Raw genomic sequence first — 23292 nt, forward strand, 5'->3', positions numbered from 1 at the left:
GACTTGAAAGCAGATAATAGAAGCAATTTTCTTTGTGGTACTTCCAATCAATAGGGAGAGAATGAGAGCGGACTCTGACGGTCAGCTCTTAATACCTAGAGACAAGTGGGGAACTGCTGCACTGTCGCATACGCTGCGGAAGCGGTGGCCCAGAGAGCCCCCTTCACGATCCGTAGATGAATAAGGTACAGAAATGAATGGGATGAAGTTAAAATCCCGGGGATGCGGGTCGACTTTATGTTTCGAAACAAGCCGTTACCTTGAGGGCCCCCCGGAGACCGAGACCTGCCGGAGAACTGGGCCGCCATTGGACTCGGGTCCCCCGTTTCTCATGTGCTTCGGGCACAACCGGAACCGGGCCACATTCCACCCGCTCGGTAACCTTGGCATCGATGTACAAACGTACCCTAGGTACCTTAACAGGCTTGTGAAGATGAACACCAAAGGAATGATCTGATGGAGAATCAATCCATGGGTCGGAAATCTTGCTAACTGAGAGTAGAAAGGGCGAATACCTCGAATAATATTAATATACTGCTAAAAAGGAACTTATACATTGATCCCACGAAGAAACGGCAACGACCATGCCAACGGCATTCTCTTAGCTCTGGTGTACCATAGGGATTGGCGTGGGGGCAGGTATTACCTGGGCCTTTCTAAGCACAGCTATACACCACAACCAGGAAGTCAAGACACAAGTACCGGCCCCATGGATCATAAGCGGAGGAAGAGATGTCGTGGGCCCGTCCAGTCTCCTACAACTTGGACTCAGGCTTCGCCGCCGCAGGTTCTCCAGCCCTCTCGAGGATCCAATCCCCAACGTCCTTGAAGAACTCGTCCTTGCACAGGTCCGCGTGCAGCTGATGATACGCCCTCTCGTACGGCTTATGATGCCCGTCCTCGATCGTCGTCTGCGCGCCGAACCACTTCTTGCTGGCGTTGAAGCACGTCGTCTTGTCCTCGGTGCCGTGACCCAGCCAGAGACTCTTGACATTGCCGCTCAGCGTCAGCTTGTTCTGCGCCAGCTGGTCCGTCCGCTCCAGCATGCCCGCCAACCCCTCGAGCGTGCCCGTGTTGTGCATGAGGTCGTCGTCGCGGATGCTTTGCTGCGCCGCCTTGTCGCGCGTGAGGTGCTCGGCGGGGATCTCGTTGACGAGCTGCTGCTTGGGCAGGACCTTACTCGCGAGCTTGCCGAAGAAGACCTTTAGGAAACTCGGCTCCTCGCCGGGCGTGAAGGCAATAAAGGGGCTCTCGAGAAGCCAGCCGCGCACCTGACCGACGAGGTCGTGGTACTGTGGGTCGCTGGCCAGGGCGAGGACCTGGCCGCCGCCCATGGAGTGGCCCATGACGAAGAGCGGCGCGTCCGGAGGAGGCGACGGGAGCTTGGATTTGATGAAGGCGGCCACGTCGGCAAGGACGCGCGACGTCGGGCCCGTGAGGCCCCGATCGGACTTGGTCGCGGCGCTGCGGCCCCATCCGCGCTGATCCCAGCTGAAGACCTGTATGCCGCGGCCGGCGAGGTTGGGGAAGAGCTCGTCGTACCGCCCCACGTGGTCGCTGAAGCCGTGTACGAAGACGAGCTTGGCCTTGATAGGGCCCTCGGGCTGATGGTGCAGCGTCAGCTATGCCCGGGTGATTATCCTCCATCATGGGATAAACCAAGGGGAGTGAGGGAGTAAATGAGGTGAGTCTTCACTTACCGTCCATGTTGTGCTGTGAAGTTTATGGCCGTCCACCTCAAAGGTGCCCTCGGTCTGCGTGGCCATGATGACGACGATGATCCTCTGAAATCGGTTGACGGTTTAGATGCAAGCCGATATGGCTGTAAATACATGTATATAGCGGAACCCTCACGATGAACCACGGGTTATGAGAAGTGATGAGGTGAGATGAAATTCACGTGTTATTGTTGGGGTTCGGATTCAAGACATCCAAGGTGCGTGGTGGTGGTGGTGGTGGCGCTGTGGCCATGGCACTCAAAGAGCTGAGCTCCGCTTGCAGACATGGGGAGCTCGGAGCTTACTGTAAACTCCAACTTCTCCAATGGAAGCTTCCGGTTCCCGTCCGTTTTTGGCCCAGCGACACAGGTACTTGCACGCCGACCTGCCGTTTGGAACGGCATCGGCTTGAACAATGAAGAGTTCTAAACTAGACTTTTCTAGCTTCCAAGGTGTCAAGAGCTGTGCTACTCGAGATAGACAATTAGAGGATCTCGTACTATGATTCTGGCAACTCGAAGAGTACCTCATATATCATATTCACATCCTGTCTCCTGGCGATTAAACGCATTCAAAGTATTAGATTTGGAGCACTCCCGACGTCCATCAAGATCGAGCGGAGTTATTCTATGATGCTGTGTAACCGATGGATAGTTTGTAGTACACAAGACGGCAGCACGGTGTGAGCTGCGCCATGGCAGGAAGTGATTCGCCGTTGCTGCCGAACCGCTGCTTCATATTTGAGCAGCCTTTTTGATATAAAACACGAGAAAATCACACATTTACCCACTTTAAAGCAATCCTACTCTTGTCCGAAGACCAAGCGGATTACGCTTTTTTACCGCCGTGTCTCCTTCTCCCTCGTCTCCTCCTGCAGCTGCTCCTCAACCTCCTCTTCACCCTCCTCCCGCTCTAGGTCAGATTCGATTTCTTCCTCTTCTGTGATATGAGCCCTATCGCTAGAGCGAGGGTCGGGAACATCGCCGCCGCTCATTTGCCACTCCATGAGCTTGCTAAAGGCGCTGTCCTTGTCGGCAGAGAGCTCCGTGTACTTGCCAATCTCGGCAACTCCGCCGTTGTTGGAAAGGACAATGATCAGGTCAGACCGCTTAATAGTTGACAGTCTGTGAGCAATAGAAATGGTCGTGTTTCTGCCTCTGAGAAGCGAGGTCAGGGCGGCGTTGACAAGCGTCTCAGACTCAGCGTCCAAGGCAGATGTGGCCTCGTCAAGAATAAGGATATCGGGGTCCTTGATCAATGCTCGCGCGATGGCGATGCGCTGCTTCTGACCTCCCGACAGCTGCGAGCCTCTAGCTCCCACCTGCGTGTCCAATCCAGAGGGAAGGTCACTGATAAAGTTACAGTTGGCCTTCCTTGCAGCCGCGATAATTTCAGCTCGGGTGGCATTGGGCTTGCCATAGGAGATGTTGTCAGCAATAGAGCCAGAGAACAAGACAGGTTCCTGCGCAACCATGCCAATGCGGCGTCGCAGTGACTTGACGTTCATTTTGGAAATGTCAACGCCATTGATTGTAATAGAGCCAGAGATTGGATTGTAGAATCGCAACAGCAGGCCGGCAACGGTCGATTTACCACCACCGGAAGGCCCTACAACACAGACATTGCTGCCTGAAGGAATCTCAAAGTTGAGATCGTTGAAAATATTGACAGCAGGCCGTGTAGGGTAGGCGAATGAAACGTTTGAGAACCGAATCGGGCCCTGTGCCGACTTCACCTTGAGCCCGACTGTCTGTGAGATGCCGGGCTTTCGGTCTTGCAGCTCGAAGAGGCGGCTGGCAGCACCCACTCCTTTCATCAGCTCCGAATAGAAAGACGAAAGACCAAACAGACTAGATCCTGCGAAAGCCGTGTACATCATAAAAGATGTCAGGTCTCCTAGCGTCATGGCGCCGTCGCGGACAAAGTTACCGCCGACAACGAGCATGGCAAGGATGGTCATGTTACCAGCCCAGCCCGTCGAGGCGAAGAAAGTGGCAGCGATGGTAGATTCCTTCTTACCCAAGGCAAAAATCTTCTTGACCTGGCGGTTGTAGCGGCCGACTTCTTGGACCTCTCCCACAAATGCCTGGCTCGTTTTCACGTTGCCGAGGCGTTCTTCGGCAATCTTCGTCAAGGTACCGAGATTCTTCTGAATTCCCTTGCTCACATTTCTGATTGCGCGTCCGTAGAAGAAGGCTCCGACTGCGACTGGCGGCAACATGATGAGGAGAAGTCCAGTCAACTTGGGACTAAGCCAAACCATGACACAGAAACCGGCTCCTCCGCTGAAAAGAGCCCGCAGGCCATCGCTGATGTTCTGGGTGATTGACTTGCCGACAATGACAGTATCAGAACTGAGTCGCGAAATGAGGTCTCCAACTCGGTTTGCGTCGAAGAACTCGGCATCCTGGACATATGTTCGTCGATAGAGGGACGATCGCAAACGGGCGACAACTCGTTCGCCAACGATACGCAGGAGAATGACGCGTCCAAAGTTGGCCATGGCTCCAACGGTCAAGATGACACCCAATGCTGTGAAGAACTGCGGCATGGTCAGGCCAAACAGGCGCGCGTCCTCGGCAGGGTCTTTAGTAGCCATGTCGAGGATTCTGCCGACGGAAAACGGGATGGACATGGTGACTCCTGAAGAGATGACGAGGAAGATCATGGCGATTCCCAGCCACCGCAGCTCCGGCCGCGCAATCTTGATCAATCGCCAAATCTCGGAAAATCCGGCCTTGCCGCCTTGCGACTTGCCCTCTTTTGACAACTTGGCACTGAGATTGACCTGGGCAGCCTTAGCAGCCCGCTCGCTCTTTTGGAAGTCATCAGGTTGTTCGGGGTCTCGTGACGTGGTATCGGTCTGGTTCGCGTCCTTGTCACCGTCTCGCGTAGCCGGAGCTGGCGTTGTAGGCTGGGAGTCTCGTTGCTTGGAAAATCCGTTCGAGAAATAGCGCAAGATCGCGATCGGTCCGGGCAGTTGAGGCTTTTGGGAGAGAGGAACGGGTCGTTGTAGCGAAGATCGTTGGATGGCAGCGGAGCGCGCTGTAGATAATGATTGAACGGGCTTCGAACTGAAGCTTCTAATCTGTGACAGGAGAGGATGTTGTAGTACTGGCGGTATCGTCGAGGTATTGCGCAGGCCGGGGAGGGTTGTCATCAGCGATGCCAATGTCGTCGGGCAGCTCCCGGCGCGGTGCGGGAGCAACACCGCGGATCGCACTACTTCCATAGCCATGGTGGAATCGGAAATAGAATTTATCTCATGGGAGGCGCATAGTCAGAAAGCGTTGAAGGAGGGTGCACCATTATACGAAGAAGCTCGACGGGTTGCGCATGAATACAGCTACGACCTAGGTGGTTTTACGAAAGGACCAGAAAGATTCCGTCATCGGTTTGCACTAGAAATTTACAGCGCTCGATGCATAGCCCGTACCCGGAGGAATGCTGACAGTGGACGGCACGCTGCTGCCCGCTACCTGACCTTAGCAGGGCCCCCTCGGTGATAGTCGGCCCGGGAGTGTCTTTTCGCCGACCTGAATGCTCCCGTCACTCCGCAGCAGCCGAGGATCAGAAGGAACAGCACTAATTGGCAACTAAGGTACTTGCGGCAGCAAGGTTGATCAATATGCGGTTCACGCATTCACTCTGGTTCAATTGCACATTATTGCATCACTTCATCATCTTCAAGGAATCAAATCGGCTTAACTAATTGCTTGCCCTGTTTGTGGTGATTCCTGGCCTCTTTGCTTCTTACATACTATAAACACGTGAGCTGGCGATTGGCCTTGTCTCTTCTGATTTCCACCTCAGACCATGTTCCCAAGGATGGCCAGTGCCTAGAGATTGTTTCCTGCTTCGGTTTAGGATTCAGAGTACAACTGTCGAGGTTCCCTCCCATAGTGAGCCCTCGAGTGTTCGATCAATCTTCGTAGCTGGTCGTAAGAACTAGTGACGCCTGCAGCCTGCTCTCTAGTATAATACTACATGCTCCTGTTTGCCCAAAACCTCTCACTGTCGTGTCTGTGGCATAACGAGCAGTCGAAGTGGCGCAGTCTGTAATAAACTGGTTATTCAGGCGCTGCCATTGCTCTCCTTACGCAGCATTTCTGCTACGTCGGCATCGATTCCATCATCACCTCCAAGGTCAGGGAACTCGTCTCCGTCGATTCGGCGTCTCTTCTTCGCACCGTTTGCCGAGACAGGAATAGATTGATACTGTGAAGCAAGGGCTGACAGCATTTCGATGCCTGAAGCTGCTGGAGGCTGGAAACCCTGGCTCGATGCTGAGCGGGCACGATCCTCTTCTGCGTGATGAGGAACAGGCGGCTCGTCGTGGACAGGGGGAGGGGTCAGGGCTTCTACCGACGGCGGTGTAAAGGCCTCCACTGGGGGAGGTGTAAGCGCCTCAACTTCTGGTCTTTCAGGCTCGGGAGTTTTGGATGTTCCGTTGCCAGGGGATTGCGAAGCCTCGTGAGTCGGTAATCCACGCATAATAGCTTGCTCAATCTCACGTCTCTTCTCCTCCGTCTCCGCCTTACGGGACATCAGGTCGGCGTGCTGCCTCTCGTCGTTCGCCAGTGCCTCCTGACTTGCGCTGAGCATCTTCTCCAACTCGCCAATGAGGCCCTTTCGGGCCTTAACGCATTCTGCGACAGCGCCCTCAGCACTCGCCAAACTCTTCAAGAGACCATTAAGTCTTGCCGCGTAGACGGGAGCCGATGGGACGGGTGTCGAGGGGTCGGTAACCTTTTCGAAATCCTGGTTGGCGGTGCTCACAGCCGTCTTAGTGGGCAGGTTGAGCTTCGATACATTGGTATAGGAAGTGACGAGCGGGGTGAGCTCTGCTGGAACGGAAGGACCACCACCGCCAATTCCGGGGCTAGCGAAGTTTGCCTTGGCGGTTCCGCGAGCCTTATCGAGTTCTAAGCATCATCAGTACATGTTGCTGTCGTATGCAGGGAAGATATTTACCATCAATGCCGCGTTCGATGGCCTGTTGAACCGGCGGCTCGAAGATGAAGCGGTCTTTCCAGACGTCAATGACCCTTCTCAGCTTGTTTTGGATCTCAGCCGGCGCTCCCTTGTAGGCTAAAGCCGTTGCCTCAGCGATGACAGGAGAAAAGGCAACAAGGAAGTCGCCCTTGTGTCGAGCCTTTGATTGCTGGGTGACCTCTATGAATGTGTTAGAATCATTCATGTTATATATAGATAAATCCTCATCAGGAAGACAAGATTTTGTAATGCTTGAAGGCTCTTACCATTTGCAAGATAGACCAAGCTTAGTCTCTTGGTGCTTGATGAGTCTCGAAGACGCTGCATCCATAGTGCAACTGTGCGATCTGCATGTCTCCTGTAAAGAGGCCAAAGTCAGTTTGCACTGAAGTGAGAAAGGTATGGGAATCGGAGCTCATTGGCTTGGCTTACTTATGGAACATAATCCATTGTGCAGCAGTTGCAATGCTGTCATGGCTCTCATTCAGGGCCGATAGCTTTGCCAGCACGGCATCGTCGTTGTACGCCATTTGAGTATGGGCCCCCTGGGTGTTGTAGGTATGTAGAAAATGGTCTCTGCGACGGTGTCCGCAATGGCAAGGTGCCCAGTTGCCTTACTTGAAGCAAACACGGTCTGAGGGCGGATGCGTTTCCTTGCTCTTTCCTTTGATTTAAAAGGAAACCCCAGCTGCAATTGAAATTTGGATGGGTAAGGTTGATATGAAGACGACTTAAAGAACTTCTGTCGAAGTAAGAAAACCCTCCGAAATGTAGTGCTCGAAAAGGCTTCAAACGATATTAGACCAGCGAGGTAGTGAGGTCGGCAAAGTAAGGTAGGCCGGAGAATGAAAGGAAGTAATGAAAGAGTGAGTGGGACAGAGTGAGGGAAAGAAGGACAGGAAGGTATTCAATCAGTCAGTCAATGGAATCTCTAGGCCTGAAATCCTAGTAGCAAACACCTGACCTCCCAAAGCTGCTTCCGCAAAGCGTCCAGATCAATGCATCTGGCAGCCCTCCTGCACAGGTGGCCAAACAGTAAGACAGATGGATTGGAGGCCCAGAATTATGGCAATTCTGGTTCGTGAGATGAAATGGTGGACTTCGCTGGTGACGGGAGAGATGGCGATACGGGAGTCAGTTAACGGAGGTCAACCAGAATCAAAACAACGCTGATGGCTCAGACGTGGTCGCTCCTGCTCTCTCTATAGTAATGCATTAAGTAGAGATTTACTTCGCAGTATCCAGTATATGCATTTATCCACATATGTTTTCTCCCTCTAAAACCTCCAGCCACAGGGGGCTGCTCGGACCACATGGGTGACACTTCGAGAGGCGCATTCAACTAACCGATGGGGACAGCTTCAAAGTGGATACCTGTTACTACACACTGCACACGGCAAGCACCGCAAGATATCCCATCCAAGGTAGCCTCCTGTTGTCCCTATCACATATCCAAGGTACCTTACATTCCGTACTTCACCTCAAATTGTTTCTACAAGCCTGCAACCACTATTGCATTCAAGCGCTTCCTGGCAGAGAATTGCGTTATTGACAACCAGGTTATACAGCTTTATTTCTGGGCGGTATTCTATCCCGATCGGTACCTTGGCATCTGATCCCCAGCAGCCACGTCGACAACCTGTCCATCTTTCCTATTCTTCAACAACCCACAAACCAGACATCAAAATGGCCGACAGATTCCCTTCGCTAGAGGATTTTGATTCGGGTGGTAGGTAGTTTCAGCGCAAATGTGTTTTATCAGGCTGACAGATCGCGTGCAGCCCAAACCGACATCAAGGACACCGGCGCCGAACCATCTACCGACGATTTCCTTGCCCGCGAGAAAGCGCTTCTTGGTGACGATGCCGATCAGTTTGCTACCGGCGACGATGCCATCGCCTTTGGAGCGGGCGATGATGATCTCCTTGGAGGTGGAGGTAGCGGAAACGTCATCAGCGAGGAGTCGACATTCGAGTCGCAATTCCCAGACCTTGCCCAGAACGAGGTTCGTCATACCACACTTTTGCCCCACGATCCGTCTAACAGATGAATACACAGGCCGTCAACCCTGGCGAGATTCCCGGCGCTGGTATCACTGCTGCTCCTAGCGTAAACTACAATTCTGGCTACAACGCCTTCGTCGAGGAGGAAGAGGAGCCCGCGGTCATCCGTGAATGGCGCGAGAAGAGAGATGCGCAGAACGAGAAGCGGGCACAGCAATTCGCCCAGCAGCGCGAGGAAACGATCAAGGAAGCTAGAGAGAACATTGACGATTTCTACAACAACTACAATGCCAAGAAGGAGAAGGGTATCGCCCAGACGCAAAAGGACGCTGAGAAGTTCCTTGCCAGCCGTGAGGATACTGTCTCCGGCGGCACGAGCTGGGAGAGAATCGCGAAGCTGGTCGATGTTAGCGGAAAGGGCTCTAAGGGTGGCGCCTCCGGCTCCGGCAAGGAGCGCTTCCGCGAGCTCCTCATCAGTCTGAAGAAGGACGAGAAGGCACCTGGAGCCAGCGGCTACTAGATGCTGCGAACAAGAGATGAATGAGAGGAGCGCTTGTCGCCGTCCAAGAGGGTTGGGTGACGCTCAAGCACTACTAGACTTTGACGTTACTTGCGGTGCCGATGCGCATGTGTATTCTAGATGACCTTTTCTGCCTAATGAATGGAGCGGGAAAAGGTTGGCCATTTGATTATTTTGACAGGCATAGTCAAAAAAGAGAGCTCCCACGATCAACGTCATTACGTTTCTCATTTTTTGTCAACATCTCACTAAGGAAGGATGGCCTAGTGAAGTCCATTTGATCTATTGGTCGCCCTACGAATCATACAGTCCGGTCCCGAGTCTCTCGCTACGGGGTGGTATCCATCGCGAGCAGCGTCTATTCCTTGCCGAAGTAGGTGTTGTAGCCGAGGACCTTGCGGCCCATGCCGTAGAAGGAGGCTGCTGGATGTAAGTCTTCGTTCTAATGAGATTACGAGCAAGTAATAAACATACCACCAAGAGATCCCCACAGCAGGGTAACGTAGGGGATCATGTACCAGCGGGAGCGAGGGTTCTGCGATTATCGAGTCAGCGTCCGCCCGTCGGCGCTGGCGCCAATTGCGCATTTCCAGAGTCAATTCGACATACAATCTTCCAGACACGGGTGTGGTCCTTGTAGGCGGCCTGGTAGAACTTCTGGAGGTCAGGGACCTTGTTCTTCGCGTCGACGATACTGTGTGGACGTCAGAAATGCCCTCGTATGATAATTGTTCTCGACTTCGACATGGACAGCGATTGACGGCGAGAGCGCTCCGTCGACCGCCGGTCGGTCGCTCGTCTCTTAAAAAGGCACGTACCCCATTTTGATCGATTCAATTGCGATTGGCTTCGGTTTGGTGGTGGTTTACAGCTTCGAAGGCTTTCTCGTATGTCGGCTTTGAAGGACGGACGGAGCAATCAGGAAGATGGGCTCATGCCTTGCGTGGGCCGAAAGGCCCCCGACTGACTCAGCAGGACCCGCTTTCCAGGTACAGGCCGACGAATGGCGCTGAGCTCAATTCGGTTGACGGATGGATATTGCCTGGGAACTTTTTGGCCAAGTCTGAACTTCCTCCAAGCTTGCCATAGCTAGATTCCTCCTGCAGATTCAGCCTCGCGATGCAGCCCGCCACCGAACCTTAGCTTGTGTTCAATGTGTCGGCTGCTATGCTTCATGCCCCGTCTCGACGCAATTGTGCTTTGCTGGTTCTTCACGCGGGGCAATGCAATTGGCCTCGCAATGCCTCTGTCACTTGAATAGAGCAGCATGCCTCGGCCGGCGGCAATCACATCAAGGACTCGGCGCGATTCGACGAACAGTCCCAGCGTTAACAAGAAATTCACGCAGAAGCTTCGCTACCTCGGATCTCTCGTCGCGCGCTCCCAACCTTGACCCGCGCGCATCCAGTCTTCCAAGATGTAGCTCAACTTTACTGCACCCAGTCGTCAATGTCCGCGACGCGAGCAGCACGACCACCCACACGGATAGCCCGCCAAAACCTTCAGACAGTCTGGCATATGGATCGCGACCAGCCATTCGAGGTCGTCTTATACAACGAGAACCCAATCCCGGCACCAATATCGATTCAGAAGGAGACGTCTGGCTTCCCGGCAAGTCCGATGTTGAACTCGGCGGAATACCGGAGAACAAGGTTGACCTTTCACTCTGGCTCAGCGTACTTACCGCCGCAAAGAAAAAGCCAGGGAGAGACGGTGTTCTTGCTGTTTGGGAGGCTGTGGAACGACGCAAGTCATGGAGGGACACGACGAGCGAAGAAGCAAAATCATTTTGGAGCATTATTCTGGAAAACGTCCTTCACGACGAGGACAAGCTGAAGGATGTTGTGTTATTCGCAGAGCGTCTCCTTCATGATAATTCTGCCCGATGGCCGTCGTTATACCTGACGACAGTCTCGCACTGTCTCCGGAAGGGCCAGTACCGGCGAGCACTGCAGTGGCACATGCGTCTGATGCCGAACTTTGACCCTGGACAGGAAGCCTTTGGTGCCCTATTACGAGAATTCGCGCGGACCAGCGAAGTCGACATGCAACAGATATTACAAGCTCTTTATCTTACAGCCATACACCGCGGGTTATACAATGAGATCATCCCCCTCCTCTACGAGAGCGGCCTCTCTCAACAATGCGCTGGATGGCGACATGCGTTCATACATCGCAACGATTTACCCCCGCCGAATACCGAGTCACAGCCGTATCTAAGGTTTCTTGCCCGCTACTACCCAACCATCACCCTCGAACTGGAGGAACAGGTTGTCATTGGCTTGAACTCCCAGGCCTACTGGGACGCCCAGGACGAATCATTATGGGATGCCATTCATGACACACATGGCGATGAGAGTGGGCCTCCGGGAAGACAGCACAGTGACAAACTTGGAGCTCGGTGGTTTGCAAGCTCTTGGGTGCCTCTTGACTTTGCAATTCATGCCGTTCACGCCCTTGGGGTGCACCACATTGGCCCTCTGTCACTCCAGTCAATTGCCTTGCGCGAACCGACGGCCAAAGGGGTCTTGGCCCGGATCGAACAGCTACGGACAGTCAATATTGGCATTGGGCATTCAGCCTACGCATGGGTGCTCAAACGATTTGCCGAAAATAATGAGGACGAGCTTCTCGCGGAACTGCTGCACACCGACATACATCCAGACGTCTTCGACGACCCCGCGATGCTTGCCAGCATTCGTGACAAGGCCTTTGATGAGGGAGACTGGAAAACACATCGGTTGTTGCTGTCTGTCCAGCCCGCAATGGTGGAAGACTCGGTCGACTCGACGTCGAACATCTTGTTGCACCATTTTGTCGACGAAGGGAGGTTCAAACAAGCTTTGGCTTTGCTGGATGAAATGCGAACGATGGATATCGAGGTCCATGCATCAACGATACAGCACATCTGTGCGAGTCTTCTCGACCCCTTGCCATGGAACCCAAAGACAACCACACTCAACCAGGAGGCGTTTTCCACAGCCATTGCCTTTCTTACACGCCTGACACTATTGCAGAAGCCTCTACACTCGCGGTACTGGCAGAAGGTACTCTTCGGGCTCGGCAAATTCGGCCGCTTCGACGTGTTGGAGGAAGTCAGCCTTGGCATATTGGACACGTACCGGCATCTTTGCATCTCCAATGCCGGACTACTTCCGGTCCATCCGCTGGATGCACCGCCGTTGGGCGACGAGAGCTCGGCCAGAAACGTTTTTGTTCCGACAGACTTGCCCATATCCCATGAGCAGCACCCCATGCGCCGAATCTTTGACAACCCTGCTCTACACGCCGCCATTGTCCGTTGGGGATTCAAAGCCGGCGGGTCGCGATGTCTCGATCTTGCGGGGAATTGCCTCTCGGATACGGAGGCTCCAGGCGGCGGGTTCCCTCTCGCCCGAGGTGTGCGATTGCTCGCGGTACTGAATGAGCGAGGCATCCCGTTCCGAACGTCTGTTGTCCAAGACGAGGTTGTCAAATGCCTGGCTCGGACGTACCTCGGCCAAGTCAACAGCGTGCCTAGGGTGCATGCGGGATTGCCCCCGTTGAGTAGCATTCGGGAGCTTTTCAACAAGGCGGCTGGACGCAGGCTGTTGCCAGGGGTCGCAGAACTACAAGACCTCATGACGGAGGCACGGGGAAGGCAAAGGAAAGGATCATGACTGTCGCCGTGGCGAGAGCAGTCCCTCTTGTAACACCATGTAATAAATAACACTCATACCCAAGACACAGCGATGCTGGATGATTTGATTATCATTGCAGGTCGACGATGGATCCCATAATCGCTAGACATTGTTCTAAAATAGGAAAATTCATACATTTAGTTTACACCAACTTCTTCGTCTCTTCATTGAAGTGCCCATTTGGATTTCTTCACTCGTCGTCGCCGCCTCCGCGTTTCTTGGGCTTGATGACCAACAGAATGATCATGCCCGCTATAATGAGGAGGAGAAGCAAGATGATCTTGCGCTTGGTCGTCTTCTTCTGGTACGTGTCGGCGATGACGAGCTCCTTCTCGGCCCCCTTGACGTCGGTGGTCATCCGCTCTACGTTGTAGTCTATCCTGTCCAACATGGTGCCCTGGTCAATGACCATGTTCTGCAGGTCGCGGAATATGTCGGCGAGCTCGATGATGCCCTGCGCAATGTCCTCAATTTCGCGCTCGCGTTGGATGATGGCCGCATCGTTGGACTGCAGGAGCTTTTGCTGCGTTGCTTGGAGCGTCGACTGCGAGAAGGACCTGTCGGCGTCCGACTCGACCATGGACGGGTCGAGGTACGAGTTGGAGGGTTGAGGTGTTGATCCCCTTTCGCCTGGCACGCCTACGCCGCCCGCGCCGAGGCCGCTCATCCCGCGCAGTTCTACATACGTTGTTAGTATACCATTTGCTCCCTCCATATCCCGCGGTACTGACTTTTCAAGTATGCGCTCTGCTTCTTTCTGAACAGCGCGCTTGCTTCCTGCACCCGCGAAGCCAGGGATATCTGGATATTCTTCGCCATAGTCTCCTCCGCGCTGGTGATCGTCCCGGAATGCTTTGAGTCCCTCACCATCTGCTCGACCCGCTGAATGCAGCCATGACAGTCGTGAAATCCCTTTGTGATCTGCTGCGTGAGCCTCTCAATCTCCCGCTCCTCGGCCTTTTTCGCATCCTCATCGTTGAACCCTGGCAGTACGTGTTTCTGGTGTAGGCGCTCAAGGGCCTGGCTCCTGGTAGCTATGTCGGCGAGCAGATCGGTGATCTCGTCGGATATGTCGGCCCAGCGTGGGGGCAGGAGGTCCATCTCTATGACGGCATCGCCATCGTCTTCGAAGGCGCCGGCCGAGAGAAGGCCACGCGTGTCGTCGTTGCCGCTGGCATAGCTGGTGTTCCCCGGGAAGACATCGCCGAAGCCATTCCCACCGGCCGCGCTACCGCTGTACTTTGTCCGTTTTGTCGGGTGGTGCGCGTACGACTGCCGATAGGAAATATAGCTGTAGGCCGGAATGCGTTGTTAGCAAAACAATTGATTGAGCTGATTTCCCGTCTAGCTAGCTGCGGGCACAGTAGCCTAGGTGAAGACGATGCGGGTATTGAAGGGGCGAACAAGGGCGACTCCACGTACAGATTCGTGCGGTCTCGCCACATAGCGGACGCCAGAGTAGGCCGCGATGGCGCTGCTCAGCCTGGTGTCCTTTGTCGCTCGCTGCGCGGGCCGCTCAGGGTCGCCGTCATGAACGAGAGGTCGCAATCACGGAACAGGACACCATTGGCGTTGGGCGAGCACAAAGTTGCGGCGACGTGGATGGTGTGTGGTCGAGGGAGTCTTTTAGGAAATGTACGTCAGATTAGATGATTTAGTTGTGCCAAGGCCGGAACCGGTTTAGCTGTCTAATGCCCGTAAAGATCCCAGGTCCAGCCGGCTTTCAGCTTCGGGTCGCACTTATAATTAGCAGAAGCTGATATGTGGTTGATTTGGGAGATAGCCAGGCCGAGTTCTCAACAAAGGACAAGCACGGACAAGCAGGGAAGCTCTTGGATCACGAGTCAATGGTGATAGGATGAAGAAGTAAAGTAAAGTGAAGTGCGTCGTGGTGGTGGTGGTGGTGGTTGATTATGCTGCCCTGTGTTGAAATGCGCCGACAAGCTTGCATTAACTCGCTGATGAATTGGACAGGTATCGCATGCCAGGATGGGAGCCTCTGGGAATGGGGACGAATTGCGTCAGGTCCACGGGTCTTATTCGGTTGTCTGCGGATTGAGCCGCGTGTGGGCCGCGCCAAATCCTAATGGCTCCGTACCGTCGAGGCAACCTGCCTCTAAGAGGGAACTCTGTAATTAAGGCACCTTTAGGTACCTGAGGTTGGCGACGCGGCACTGCTCGACGTCAATTGGTATGTTGTTCTTCATGCATCCACCGCTTCAGGATGTCTTATGTCAGCTTTTTCTTCCACTCTTTGCTCAATTAATTAAGGTGAAGAGTGGAATGGATGGGAAATAGGTACAAGTGGGCCAGGCAGTGGGCGCGACGGGACGCCTGGACACCTGGCACCTTCCAGACCCTTTCATTTAGGGGCCTTCTCTAAGGTACCTTAGTCTGTATCTTTGGGTGACACCGCCAAGGACACAGCGACCCCTGGCGCCATAGATTGGCCCATCAAGCTGGGAGACGCGGTGCCTTGACACGCTGAGAGATGAAGCTACCGCCTACCGTCCTGGAAAGACGCCCGCTGCCCAGTGGTTAAGGCAACCTATGGCTGCCCCGGTCAGCCACAGACCGAGCAGGCGGCCTGTCAGCTTCGACCCTTCGACGTCCGCGGCCCCCTCTCGCCCGACGTTCTCCCCCGTCTGCCCCTGTCTCTCCCCCACGAGCTGCACACTACAGAAAAGCTCGACCCCCCAAAGGCATCCAGTAGCATCTAATCTGGCCAAGGCTTGCGAACACTTTCGTGAACATCTTCCAACTCCATACCTTACGGCCCCATTCGACGTAGACCGCTTCCAGAACCAGTCCCGTATTCCCACAACAAATCATCGCCAACAATCGCCATGGTCAGTTGCCCAAATTCCGAGCTCCATCCTCTATCCCGCCTTTATGCTACCTCTCGTGAGGTAACCCCGCGACTGAGGGGCTACCGACGCTATTTTCGGCGAGCTGAACTGACACGGCTACCTCCAATCTAGGCTGACTCCCTCACCGAAGAGCAAGTTTCCGAGTTCAAGGAGGCCTTCTCCCTCTTTGTAAGTCCTTCCGAGTCCGTCCCGGACGTCTTTCCGTTTCCTCGAAAGGTGTTTTTGAACGTTAGCTGACCCATCAATACAGGACAAGGACGGCGATGGTCAGTACCTGCTCCCCCCTTTCCCTTTCTCTCGACCCCGCGCTCGTACAATTTCGACTCCCGCGACAGCTCCGATACGAGATAAGCATTGGGACATTATCGAGACTTGATCATGTGGATTTCCAGGGCATGGAGCTAAAGAATACGGACAGGACAAATCACAACCAAGGAGCTCGGCACCGTCATGCGCTCCCTGGGACAGAACCCCTCCGAGTCGGAGCTCCAGGACATGATCAACGAAGTTGACGCCGACAACAACGGAACGATCGACTTCCCTGGTAGGTTTACGCAGCAACCACTGGCAACCATCCACACGGAATCGGCTCGCTGACGAATGACCTGGCAGAGTTTCTCACCATGATGGCCCGCAAGATGAAGGACACCGACTCCGAAGAGGAGATTCGTGAAGCCTTCAAGGTGAGAAGATCTGGCGCAACGCGCATGTAGATAGTGCTAATCAGAGACAGGTCTTTGACCGCGATAACAACGGCTTCATCTCCGCCGCCGAGCTTCGCCACGTCATGACTTCAATCGGCGAGAAGCTCACCGATGATGAGGTTGATGAGATGATTCGCGAGGCTGACCAGGACGGCGATGGACGTATTGACTGTAAGAGGGCGACCTACGTTTTTCCCGCTGCCCGTCGCTCACGTTGCTAACAAACATTTCCAGACAACGAGTTCGTCCAACTCATGATGCAGAAGTAAGGCGTCAAGTTGCTCGAGCGGCTGTAGGTCGAACCCATTCACGGTGACATTGGCCACGCAGCATTTGTTTCTTGCGAGGAACGACACGAACAGGTTTCGCAGGGTCAGGCTGGTCGGAAGGTATCCTTTTAGACCGTGGGAGTTGGCATACGAGAATAACCAGCGAAAGGACGAGTTTGACATTCGGACGGTTGAGGGGGGGCTCTATGCATTCGTCTCGCTGCCAGCACACTTGCCTGTTTCATTCCCGTTCTATCACGATGCTTATTTAACGAACACACTCTCCTACACCTACACCGACACAGACACAAGACTTATTTTGAATGATACGGGAGTTACGCTTAGAAAGGGGGTCTCCTCCAGGGCGGCGAATGCAAAAGTCAATCATCCCGGCGAATTTATCAATTACAACTGCGAAGCTTGATCTTACCTGTGATCTGGCGCAAGGCGCTTGTTTGTCGTCTTGGCTTTTCTACGGCGAGCATCACATGCTGAGATATGGCGCCGATGACTGTTTTTGAGCCTTCATTGGGTGGGCATATTAGTCTGATGCACCCAGGCTGACAATGACTGCGGGCAACAGAAGCATCGTATAAGCCTGTCCATCAAAGTACGGAGTCATAGAGATGGATAGATGATTGCATTGTGCCACACGTATTACCCGTGGCCTGAAATATGGTGAACCAGAGCTAGGCCGGCAGAGCAATCTGGCTTGGCAGGGCTGCAGGCACCGCCCCGATCCACCCCTCTAAATATTCCAATTATGCGTGTATTGAAGTAAACCTGGGACTGCAATCTGTTGTCGTAACCATCACGTTCTTGGAATATCTTGATATAATGCACGTAAGATCGACAACAAGCTCCATGACGCATCGTCAATGGAAGCCCCTGCTTTTAGAAAACTAATATTCAGATTTCAAGTTAGTCTTCCACTTTCCGACGGAGTAGAATGTGAATCGGATGCAGCATGAGAAAGACCAGGTCGGGAGCTTCTCAGGCCTTACAAGACTCGAGAATGTGAGGTTTAACTGGGTGGTGAAGACTAGGTAGGCGCACAAGATCCCACTACCTTCCGGTCCGGTCCCTTAGGACATGGATGGCAGCTACCTAGGTACAGTGTTGATACTACACGGCACGCTGAAGGACCCCTAAAGCCCCCTTATCAAAGGCCTATGGCCCCCCAAGTACCAGATAATTAGTTTGCGCCTGAAATGTAGGGCCAAGTCTACACGTCGGCCCCACACCTGTGACGGCGCTGCACGGTGCACCTCCAATGCCAGGCCACGGATGCATGTCGCTCAACCCGCCGGGCCTGACATCCTTGGCCCCGTCTATCTGGTCTATTCGTCGGTCCTGAGCAAGTCTACCGGAACACGACCCTCAAAGACCTCCTCGACAATCGCGACTCGCCCTTTCGAGAGCTCTCGACGAGCTTGCAACCCCCTCCGTGCAATTTTCTCCTCCAGGCCCCAGCTACCTGTCCAAGGCCCTCCGCGGGCCCATCCCCCCGGTCGCCCAACATGAGTTCTTGTATGATGAAGCCCCTCTGTACCTGTGTCGGTGGCCTGGAGCTGACCTAGGTGATACTCCAGTGAAGCAGTTCATCCGCAACGTTCGCGCTGCCAAGACCATCGCCGACGAACGAGCCGTTATTCAGAAAGAGAGCGCCTCCATCCGAGCAAGCTTCAGAGAAGAGAGCGGCGACCACAGCGTGAGGTGCGCAATAAATTGTGACTCCAAGAGGAATCCCACCACAGATCGGGGCTGACTTCAATCACTAGGCGGAACAATGTTGCCAAGCTCCTATACCTCTTCACCCTCGGTGAGAGAACACATTTTGGTCAGATCGAATGCCTGAAGCTGCTGGCCTCTCCACGATTTGCCGACAAGCGACTGGGCCATCTCGCTACTAGTTTGCTGCTCGACGAAAATCAGGAGGTCTTGACGCTTGTTACAAACTCGCTGCAGAAGTAAGGACCGACAACACACTTTAGCCATTAACACCATAGCTGATATGGAATAGTGACCTCGCCCACTCGAACCAGTATGTCGTCGGTCTGGCCCTTTGCACCTTGGGTAATATCGCCTCCATTGAGATGTCGCGAGACCTGTTCCAGCAAGTCGAGGCCTGCGTCAACACATCGAACCCGTATATTCGAAGGAAGGCGGCTCTCTGTGCCATGCGGATATGTCGCAAGGTCCCAGATTTGAAAGAGCACTTCGTCGACAAGGTCAGCAACCTGCTGGCCGACCGAAACCACGGCGTCCAGCTGTGCGGTCTGACTCTGGCGACCAGCTTCTGCGAGGCCGACGAAGAGGAAGATGCGGATGGTGATGAGGATATTGTCGAGAAGTTTAAGATCTTTGTACCGAACCTGGTCAAGACACTGAAGGCTCTCGCAACCTCTGGATATGCTCCCGAGCATGACGTTACAGGTATTAGCGATCCGTTTGTGCAAGTCAAGATCCTCCGCTTCCTGAGGGCCTTGGCTACGGGCGACGCACATGTCAGTGAGCAGATCAACGATATTCTGGCACAGGTTGCGACGAATACGGACTCCTCAAAGAACGTTGGAAACTCCATCTTGTATGAGGCCGTCCTCACCATCCTCGATATCGAGGCGGATTCTGGTCTTCGCGTGCTCGGTGTCAACATTCTGGGCAAGTTCCTGTCCAATCGCGACAACAACATCCGTTATGTTGCGCTCAACACTCTCATTAAGGTAGTCGCCATCGAGCCAAACGCCGTCCAGAGACACCGCAACACCATTTTGGAGTGCCTGAGAGACCCGGATATCAGCATCAGGAGGCGAGCGCTCGAACTCAGTTTCACACTTATAAACGAGAGCAACGTGCGGGTCCTCATCCGGGAGTTACTTGCATTCTTGGAGGTCGCCGACAACGAGTTTAAGCCTACCATGACCAGTCAAATAGGCATTGCTGCCGACAAATTTGCACCGAACAAGCGTTGGCACGTCGACACAATGTTGCGAGTGTTGACGCTCGCCGGCAATTATGTTAAGGAGCCCATCATGTCATCGTTTATCAGACTGGTGGCCACTACCCCTGAACTGCAGACTTATGCCGTTCAGAAGCTTTACATCAACTTGAAAAAGGATATTACGCAGGAGAGTCTGACACAAGCCGGAGCGTGGTGCATCGGTGAATACGGTGATGCCCTCTTGAGAGGTGGGCAATATGAAGAGGAAGAACTGGTTCGGGAGGTCAAGCAGCACGAACTCATCGACTTGTTCACGACCATCCTCAACAGCAACCACGCGACTCAAGTCTCAACCGAGTACATCGTTACGGCTCTCGTTAAGCTGACGGCGAGATTGTCGGATCCTGCGCAACTCGATCGCATCCGCCGGTTGCTTGAAGTCCACCAGACAAGTCTGGATGTTGAGGTTCAGCAAAGAGCTGTTGAGTACACCAACCTGTTCTCGTACGACCAGATCCGCTCTGGTGTTCTTGAGAAGATGCCGCCGCCCCAAATCAAGGAGGAATCCCGCGTACTGGGCGCCGCGACCACCACAAAGAAGGCCAAGGCCGCCAACAGGAAATCGAGGGTCGTCAAGCCGACCGAGCAGGATCTCCTATTCGACCTCATGGACACCCCTCCAACAACAACACCCGCCGCCGGTGGCGCCTCTAACACTGACCTTCTCGCTGACATTCTGGGCGGTACCTCATCGCCCCCTACATCAACATCTCCTGGCCCGCAACAATCCCAGGCAGCCTCGATCATGGACCTCTTCTCCCAAGGTCCAGCCCAGCCAGTGGGCTCCCCTGCACCAGTTATGGGTGGCTCGAACATGGACCTGATGTCGTCCATGTCCGCCGTGGCAACCCCTCCGCCCCAGGCGCAGGCCGCTCCGCAGGCACCCGCAGGCCTTCCTGTCTACGACAACAACGGTCTCAACGTCAGCTTCCAGATCCAACGCAACGCCGAGGGTCTAGTCCAAGTTATAGGTCGCTTCAGAAACTCAGGCCCCGGTCCTTTGTCAAACGTGGGATTACAGGCAGCCGTTCCCAAGACGCAGAAGCTGCAGCTCATGGCCATTTCGAGCACGGATGTCGGTCCTGGTGCTGAAGCCACCCAGAGAATGATTGTTTCTGGAGCCAAGGGAGTACGTTTCTTCCCCTCTTTCCTCTTGTACCCTTCGTCACATTGCTAACTTTCTCGCAGCCGCTGCGATTACGTCTGAGGATCGGGTACGGGCATTCGTCTGCCGGGGAAGTGATGGACCAGGTGAACTGGACCGAGCCGTCCTGATTTGGCACATGTCTCTTCGGGCGGTGGCGTGGACTTGAACATGGCTTGGGCTTGTATACTTACGATGACAAGGCAAGCGTATTGAAAAATAGAAAGATCTGCGAGGATGAAAGATTGGGCGCAATTAAAAGCACACCGTCGTTGAAATCACTTGCTTCTTACAGGATTCGATCCGTGACGACACATCTAGCTCTAGTGTCGACGTGGCAATTTCCAATCTATGCGTCGTTGTCGTTGTGCTGTAGTGCTTGGCCAAGTGCGGGTCGATGACATGCACACACTTCACCGAGTTCTCCGACCTCGGTGCAGGCATCCATCCATCCCACCTACCTCGATAGCGGAGCCAACAACAATTCAGAAAAACAGATGTATCAACCGCGTACAAGCTCCCTCGCCATCAAATTCAGTCGTTTCCTCGTCCGGCCCCCTCAAGTTCGCGCTTGCACATCTACTTTTCAAAATATGGGCAAGGAGCCGGGTGAAACGTCGACGTCGCATACCGAGCGCACGGCGGCTCAACCCCGGGATTCTGTAGGAAGCCGCCCACCCCAAGCTGTCTTGCCGTAAGCAGTACCTACGTACTCATGAAGGAAGACAGACATTGCATAGCGTCACACTTGTCAGAGTCAATGCCGTGAACGAAGACATCCGTCTCTTTCGGCTTGGGGTAAAGGAGGGGTCAAGGATCGAGGTACGCTCGTCATCCGGATTTGTCTCCCCTCAAAAGACGAGGTTCACAGACGCGACTTACATGGCGCGGACTTTCCCCATTTCTGACCATGGCTCTTCCCGGGTGACCTGGCCTCACATTGCCAAAAGTTTCGATTAGATGTGACTTACTCGTTACGGGAAACAGTTCCTCCCCGGCCAATGGCTCGACACCTACGTCCCCGGCGTGCCCAAGGCAGGCGGCTTCACCCTCACCAGCCCGCCATCCAAGGCCGTCTTGCCGAGATCTGCATACCTCGAGCTCGCGGTGCAGAATTCACCGACGAACCCGGCCGCCGCTTGGCTCTGGGATCAGCCCGTCGACGACGACGACGACGACGACGAGAACGAGGACCGCTCTCTAGTAGAGAGGAAACCAGAGATTCAGGTCCGCGTCGGCGGGTCCTTTGTCTGGCCACCCCCCGGGATCACCGACTTGGCCTCCCTGCGGCGAATCGTCTTTATCGCGGGCGGCGTCGGAGTGAATCCACTGATGAGTATCGTGAGCCACCTGGCGGAAGGGGTAGAGGGGGTGGACGGGGAGAGGAGCAGTTGCCCATACGACGTCCAGTTCATGTACTCAACAAAGGTGCCGCCGTCACCGCCAGACTCTTTTGGCGAGAGCAGCATCCTCGATTCCGAAAAGATCCTCTTCATGGAGCGGCTGGCGGCTATTTTTGGCCGGGAAAAGGTTCGTGGTCAGATGCGGATGTTCTTGACTGGCCTCGGTCCGGGTCCCGCGTCTCCAAGGTCTGAGTCAGTTCTACGTTGCAACGAGATGGACGTCCCGTTTAAGAGGCGTCGCATGGGTTTGGAGGACGTGGCGGAAGCCTTGGGGCCCGAAGCGGAACGCGGCAATGTGTTGGTGTATGTTTGTGGAATCCCGTCCATGACTGATGAGTTGGTCGAGAGCCTCACGTCGAAGAGTGGGTTGAATCTAAGGCCTGAGCGGGTTTTGTGTGAGAGGTGGTGGTGATGTAGAGGCGCAGGGGGTTTGTCTATTTATACCTTACGAGATCGATCAGTTCTGACCAGTGGGATATAGTTCTGAGGGATGTTGAGGTTCTACTTGTGGCGTGTGAAGTCGGAAATTCTGGCACGAATATTGTGAACAAGTAAGAAATCAACATTCCAAGTACGAACTAATCATAGAGGCTCTTCAAACAACTAGTCGGCAGAGGGCAATGTTACAATAGTTCCCTGCATTTTCTGGTTTGAACGAGCTGATGTTGCACGTACTAGGAGGGAGTCCCTGGTTTTCGTGTTCGCTAACGCCAGTTATTTCGTCACAGCGGCTCTACTTCGACCAGCCTCGCCGACATCTGTCAATATCGCAAGCAACGTTATACCGTCAAGGGAGATTCAACCTAATCAATCCTGCTTAAACACTCCCGTGTTGGTGGCGACTTACTCATCAAGGTATACCCCATGCCAGACGGATTGTATTTAGGGTAAGATGATGCAAAATTTATATATAACTATATATATATATATGTCTCAAGATTACGGCGTTATGAAGCCTCTGGGCTCTACAAAAGCCCGCAACATC

General features: G+C 54.0%; 9 protein-coding genes across 9 annotated transcripts; 5 read left to right on the forward strand and 4 right to left on the reverse strand.

Moving 5' to 3' along the window:
• Positions 1-755: 755 nt before the first annotated feature.
• Positions 756-1707, reverse strand: N0V96_010175 (uncharacterized protein; the record flags this gene model as incomplete). Its single annotated transcript, XM_065758865.1, has 3 exons — positions 756-1491; positions 1551-1557; positions 1701-1707. The coding sequence occupies 3 exons, from the start codon at positions 1705-1707 to the stop codon at positions 756-758; spliced, it is 750 nt and encodes a 249-aa protein (XP_065612632.1).
• An 849-nt stretch (positions 1708-2556) lies between these two features.
• Positions 2557-4956, reverse strand: MDL1 (ATP-binding cassette permease mdl1; the record flags this gene model as incomplete). Its single annotated transcript, XM_053196680.2, has 1 exon — positions 2557-4956. The coding sequence occupies one exon, from the start codon at positions 4954-4956 to the stop codon at positions 2557-2559; it is 2400 nt and encodes a 799-aa protein (XP_053045835.2).
• Positions 4957-5792: 836 nt separating this feature from the next.
• N0V96_010177 (uncharacterized protein) lies at positions 5793-7243 on the reverse strand (the record flags this gene model as incomplete). The annotated part of the gene is made up of 4 exons (XM_053196679.1): positions 5793-6643; positions 6693-6893; positions 6980-7071; positions 7146-7243. 4 exons carry the CDS (start codon positions 7241-7243, stop codon positions 5793-5795), a joined length of 1242 nt encoding a protein of 413 aa, XP_053045834.1.
• Positions 7244-8399: 1156 nt separating this feature from the next.
• Positions 8400-9236, forward strand: clc1 (Clathrin light chain; the record flags this gene model as incomplete). Its single annotated transcript, XM_053196678.2, has 3 exons — positions 8400-8442; positions 8495-8718; positions 8772-9236. 3 exons carry the CDS (start codon positions 8400-8402, stop codon positions 9234-9236), a joined length of 732 nt encoding a protein of 243 aa, XP_053045833.1.
• A 1240-nt stretch (positions 9237-10476) lies between these two features.
• N0V96_010179 (uncharacterized protein) lies at positions 10477-12895 on the forward strand (the record flags this gene model as incomplete). Its single annotated transcript, XM_053196676.2, has 2 exons — positions 10477-10484; positions 10660-12895. The coding sequence occupies 2 exons, from the start codon at positions 10477-10479 to the stop codon at positions 12893-12895; spliced, it is 2244 nt and encodes a 747-aa protein (XP_053045831.2).
• Positions 12896-13106: 211 nt separating this feature from the next.
• Positions 13107-14361, reverse strand: tlg2 (t-SNARE affecting a late Golgi compartment protein 2; the record flags this gene model as incomplete). Its single annotated transcript, XM_065758866.1, has 3 exons — positions 13107-13594; positions 13663-14207; positions 14321-14361. The coding sequence occupies 3 exons, from the start codon at positions 14359-14361 to the stop codon at positions 13107-13109; spliced, it is 1074 nt and encodes a 357-aa protein (XP_065612633.1).
• A 1401-nt stretch (positions 14362-15762) lies between these two features.
• Positions 15763-16759, forward strand: CMD1 (Calmodulin; the record flags this gene model as incomplete). The annotated part of the gene is made up of 7 exons (XM_053196674.1): positions 15763-15765; positions 15898-15954; positions 16037-16052; positions 16205-16330; positions 16399-16469; positions 16520-16661; positions 16725-16759. The coding sequence occupies 7 exons, from the start codon at positions 15763-15765 to the stop codon at positions 16757-16759; spliced, it is 450 nt and encodes a 149-aa protein (XP_053045829.1).
• Positions 16760-18279: 1520 nt separating this feature from the next.
• Positions 18280-20937, forward strand: APL4_1 (clathrin associated protein complex large subunit; the record flags this gene model as incomplete). Its single annotated transcript, XM_053196673.2, has 4 exons — positions 18280-18289; positions 18352-18475; positions 18541-18729; positions 18783-20937. The coding sequence occupies 4 exons, from the start codon at positions 18280-18282 to the stop codon at positions 20935-20937; spliced, it is 2478 nt and encodes an 825-aa protein (XP_053045828.2).
• Positions 20938-21664: 727 nt separating this feature from the next.
• APL4_2 (clathrin associated protein complex large subunit) lies at positions 21665-22719 on the forward strand (the record flags this gene model as incomplete). The annotated part of the gene is made up of 3 exons (XM_065758867.1): positions 21665-21669; positions 21720-21726; positions 21892-22719. 3 exons carry the CDS (start codon positions 21665-21667, stop codon positions 22717-22719), a joined length of 840 nt encoding a protein of 279 aa, XP_065612634.1.
• Positions 22720-23292: the final 573 nt, after the last annotated feature.

This window comes from Colletotrichum fioriniae, assembly GCF_027942845.1.
Source record: "Colletotrichum fioriniae strain IMI 355084 chromosome Unknown scaffold_13, whole genome shotgun sequence".
Taxonomy (NCBI): Eukaryota; Fungi; Ascomycota; class Sordariomycetes; order Glomerellales; family Glomerellaceae; genus Colletotrichum; species Colletotrichum fioriniae.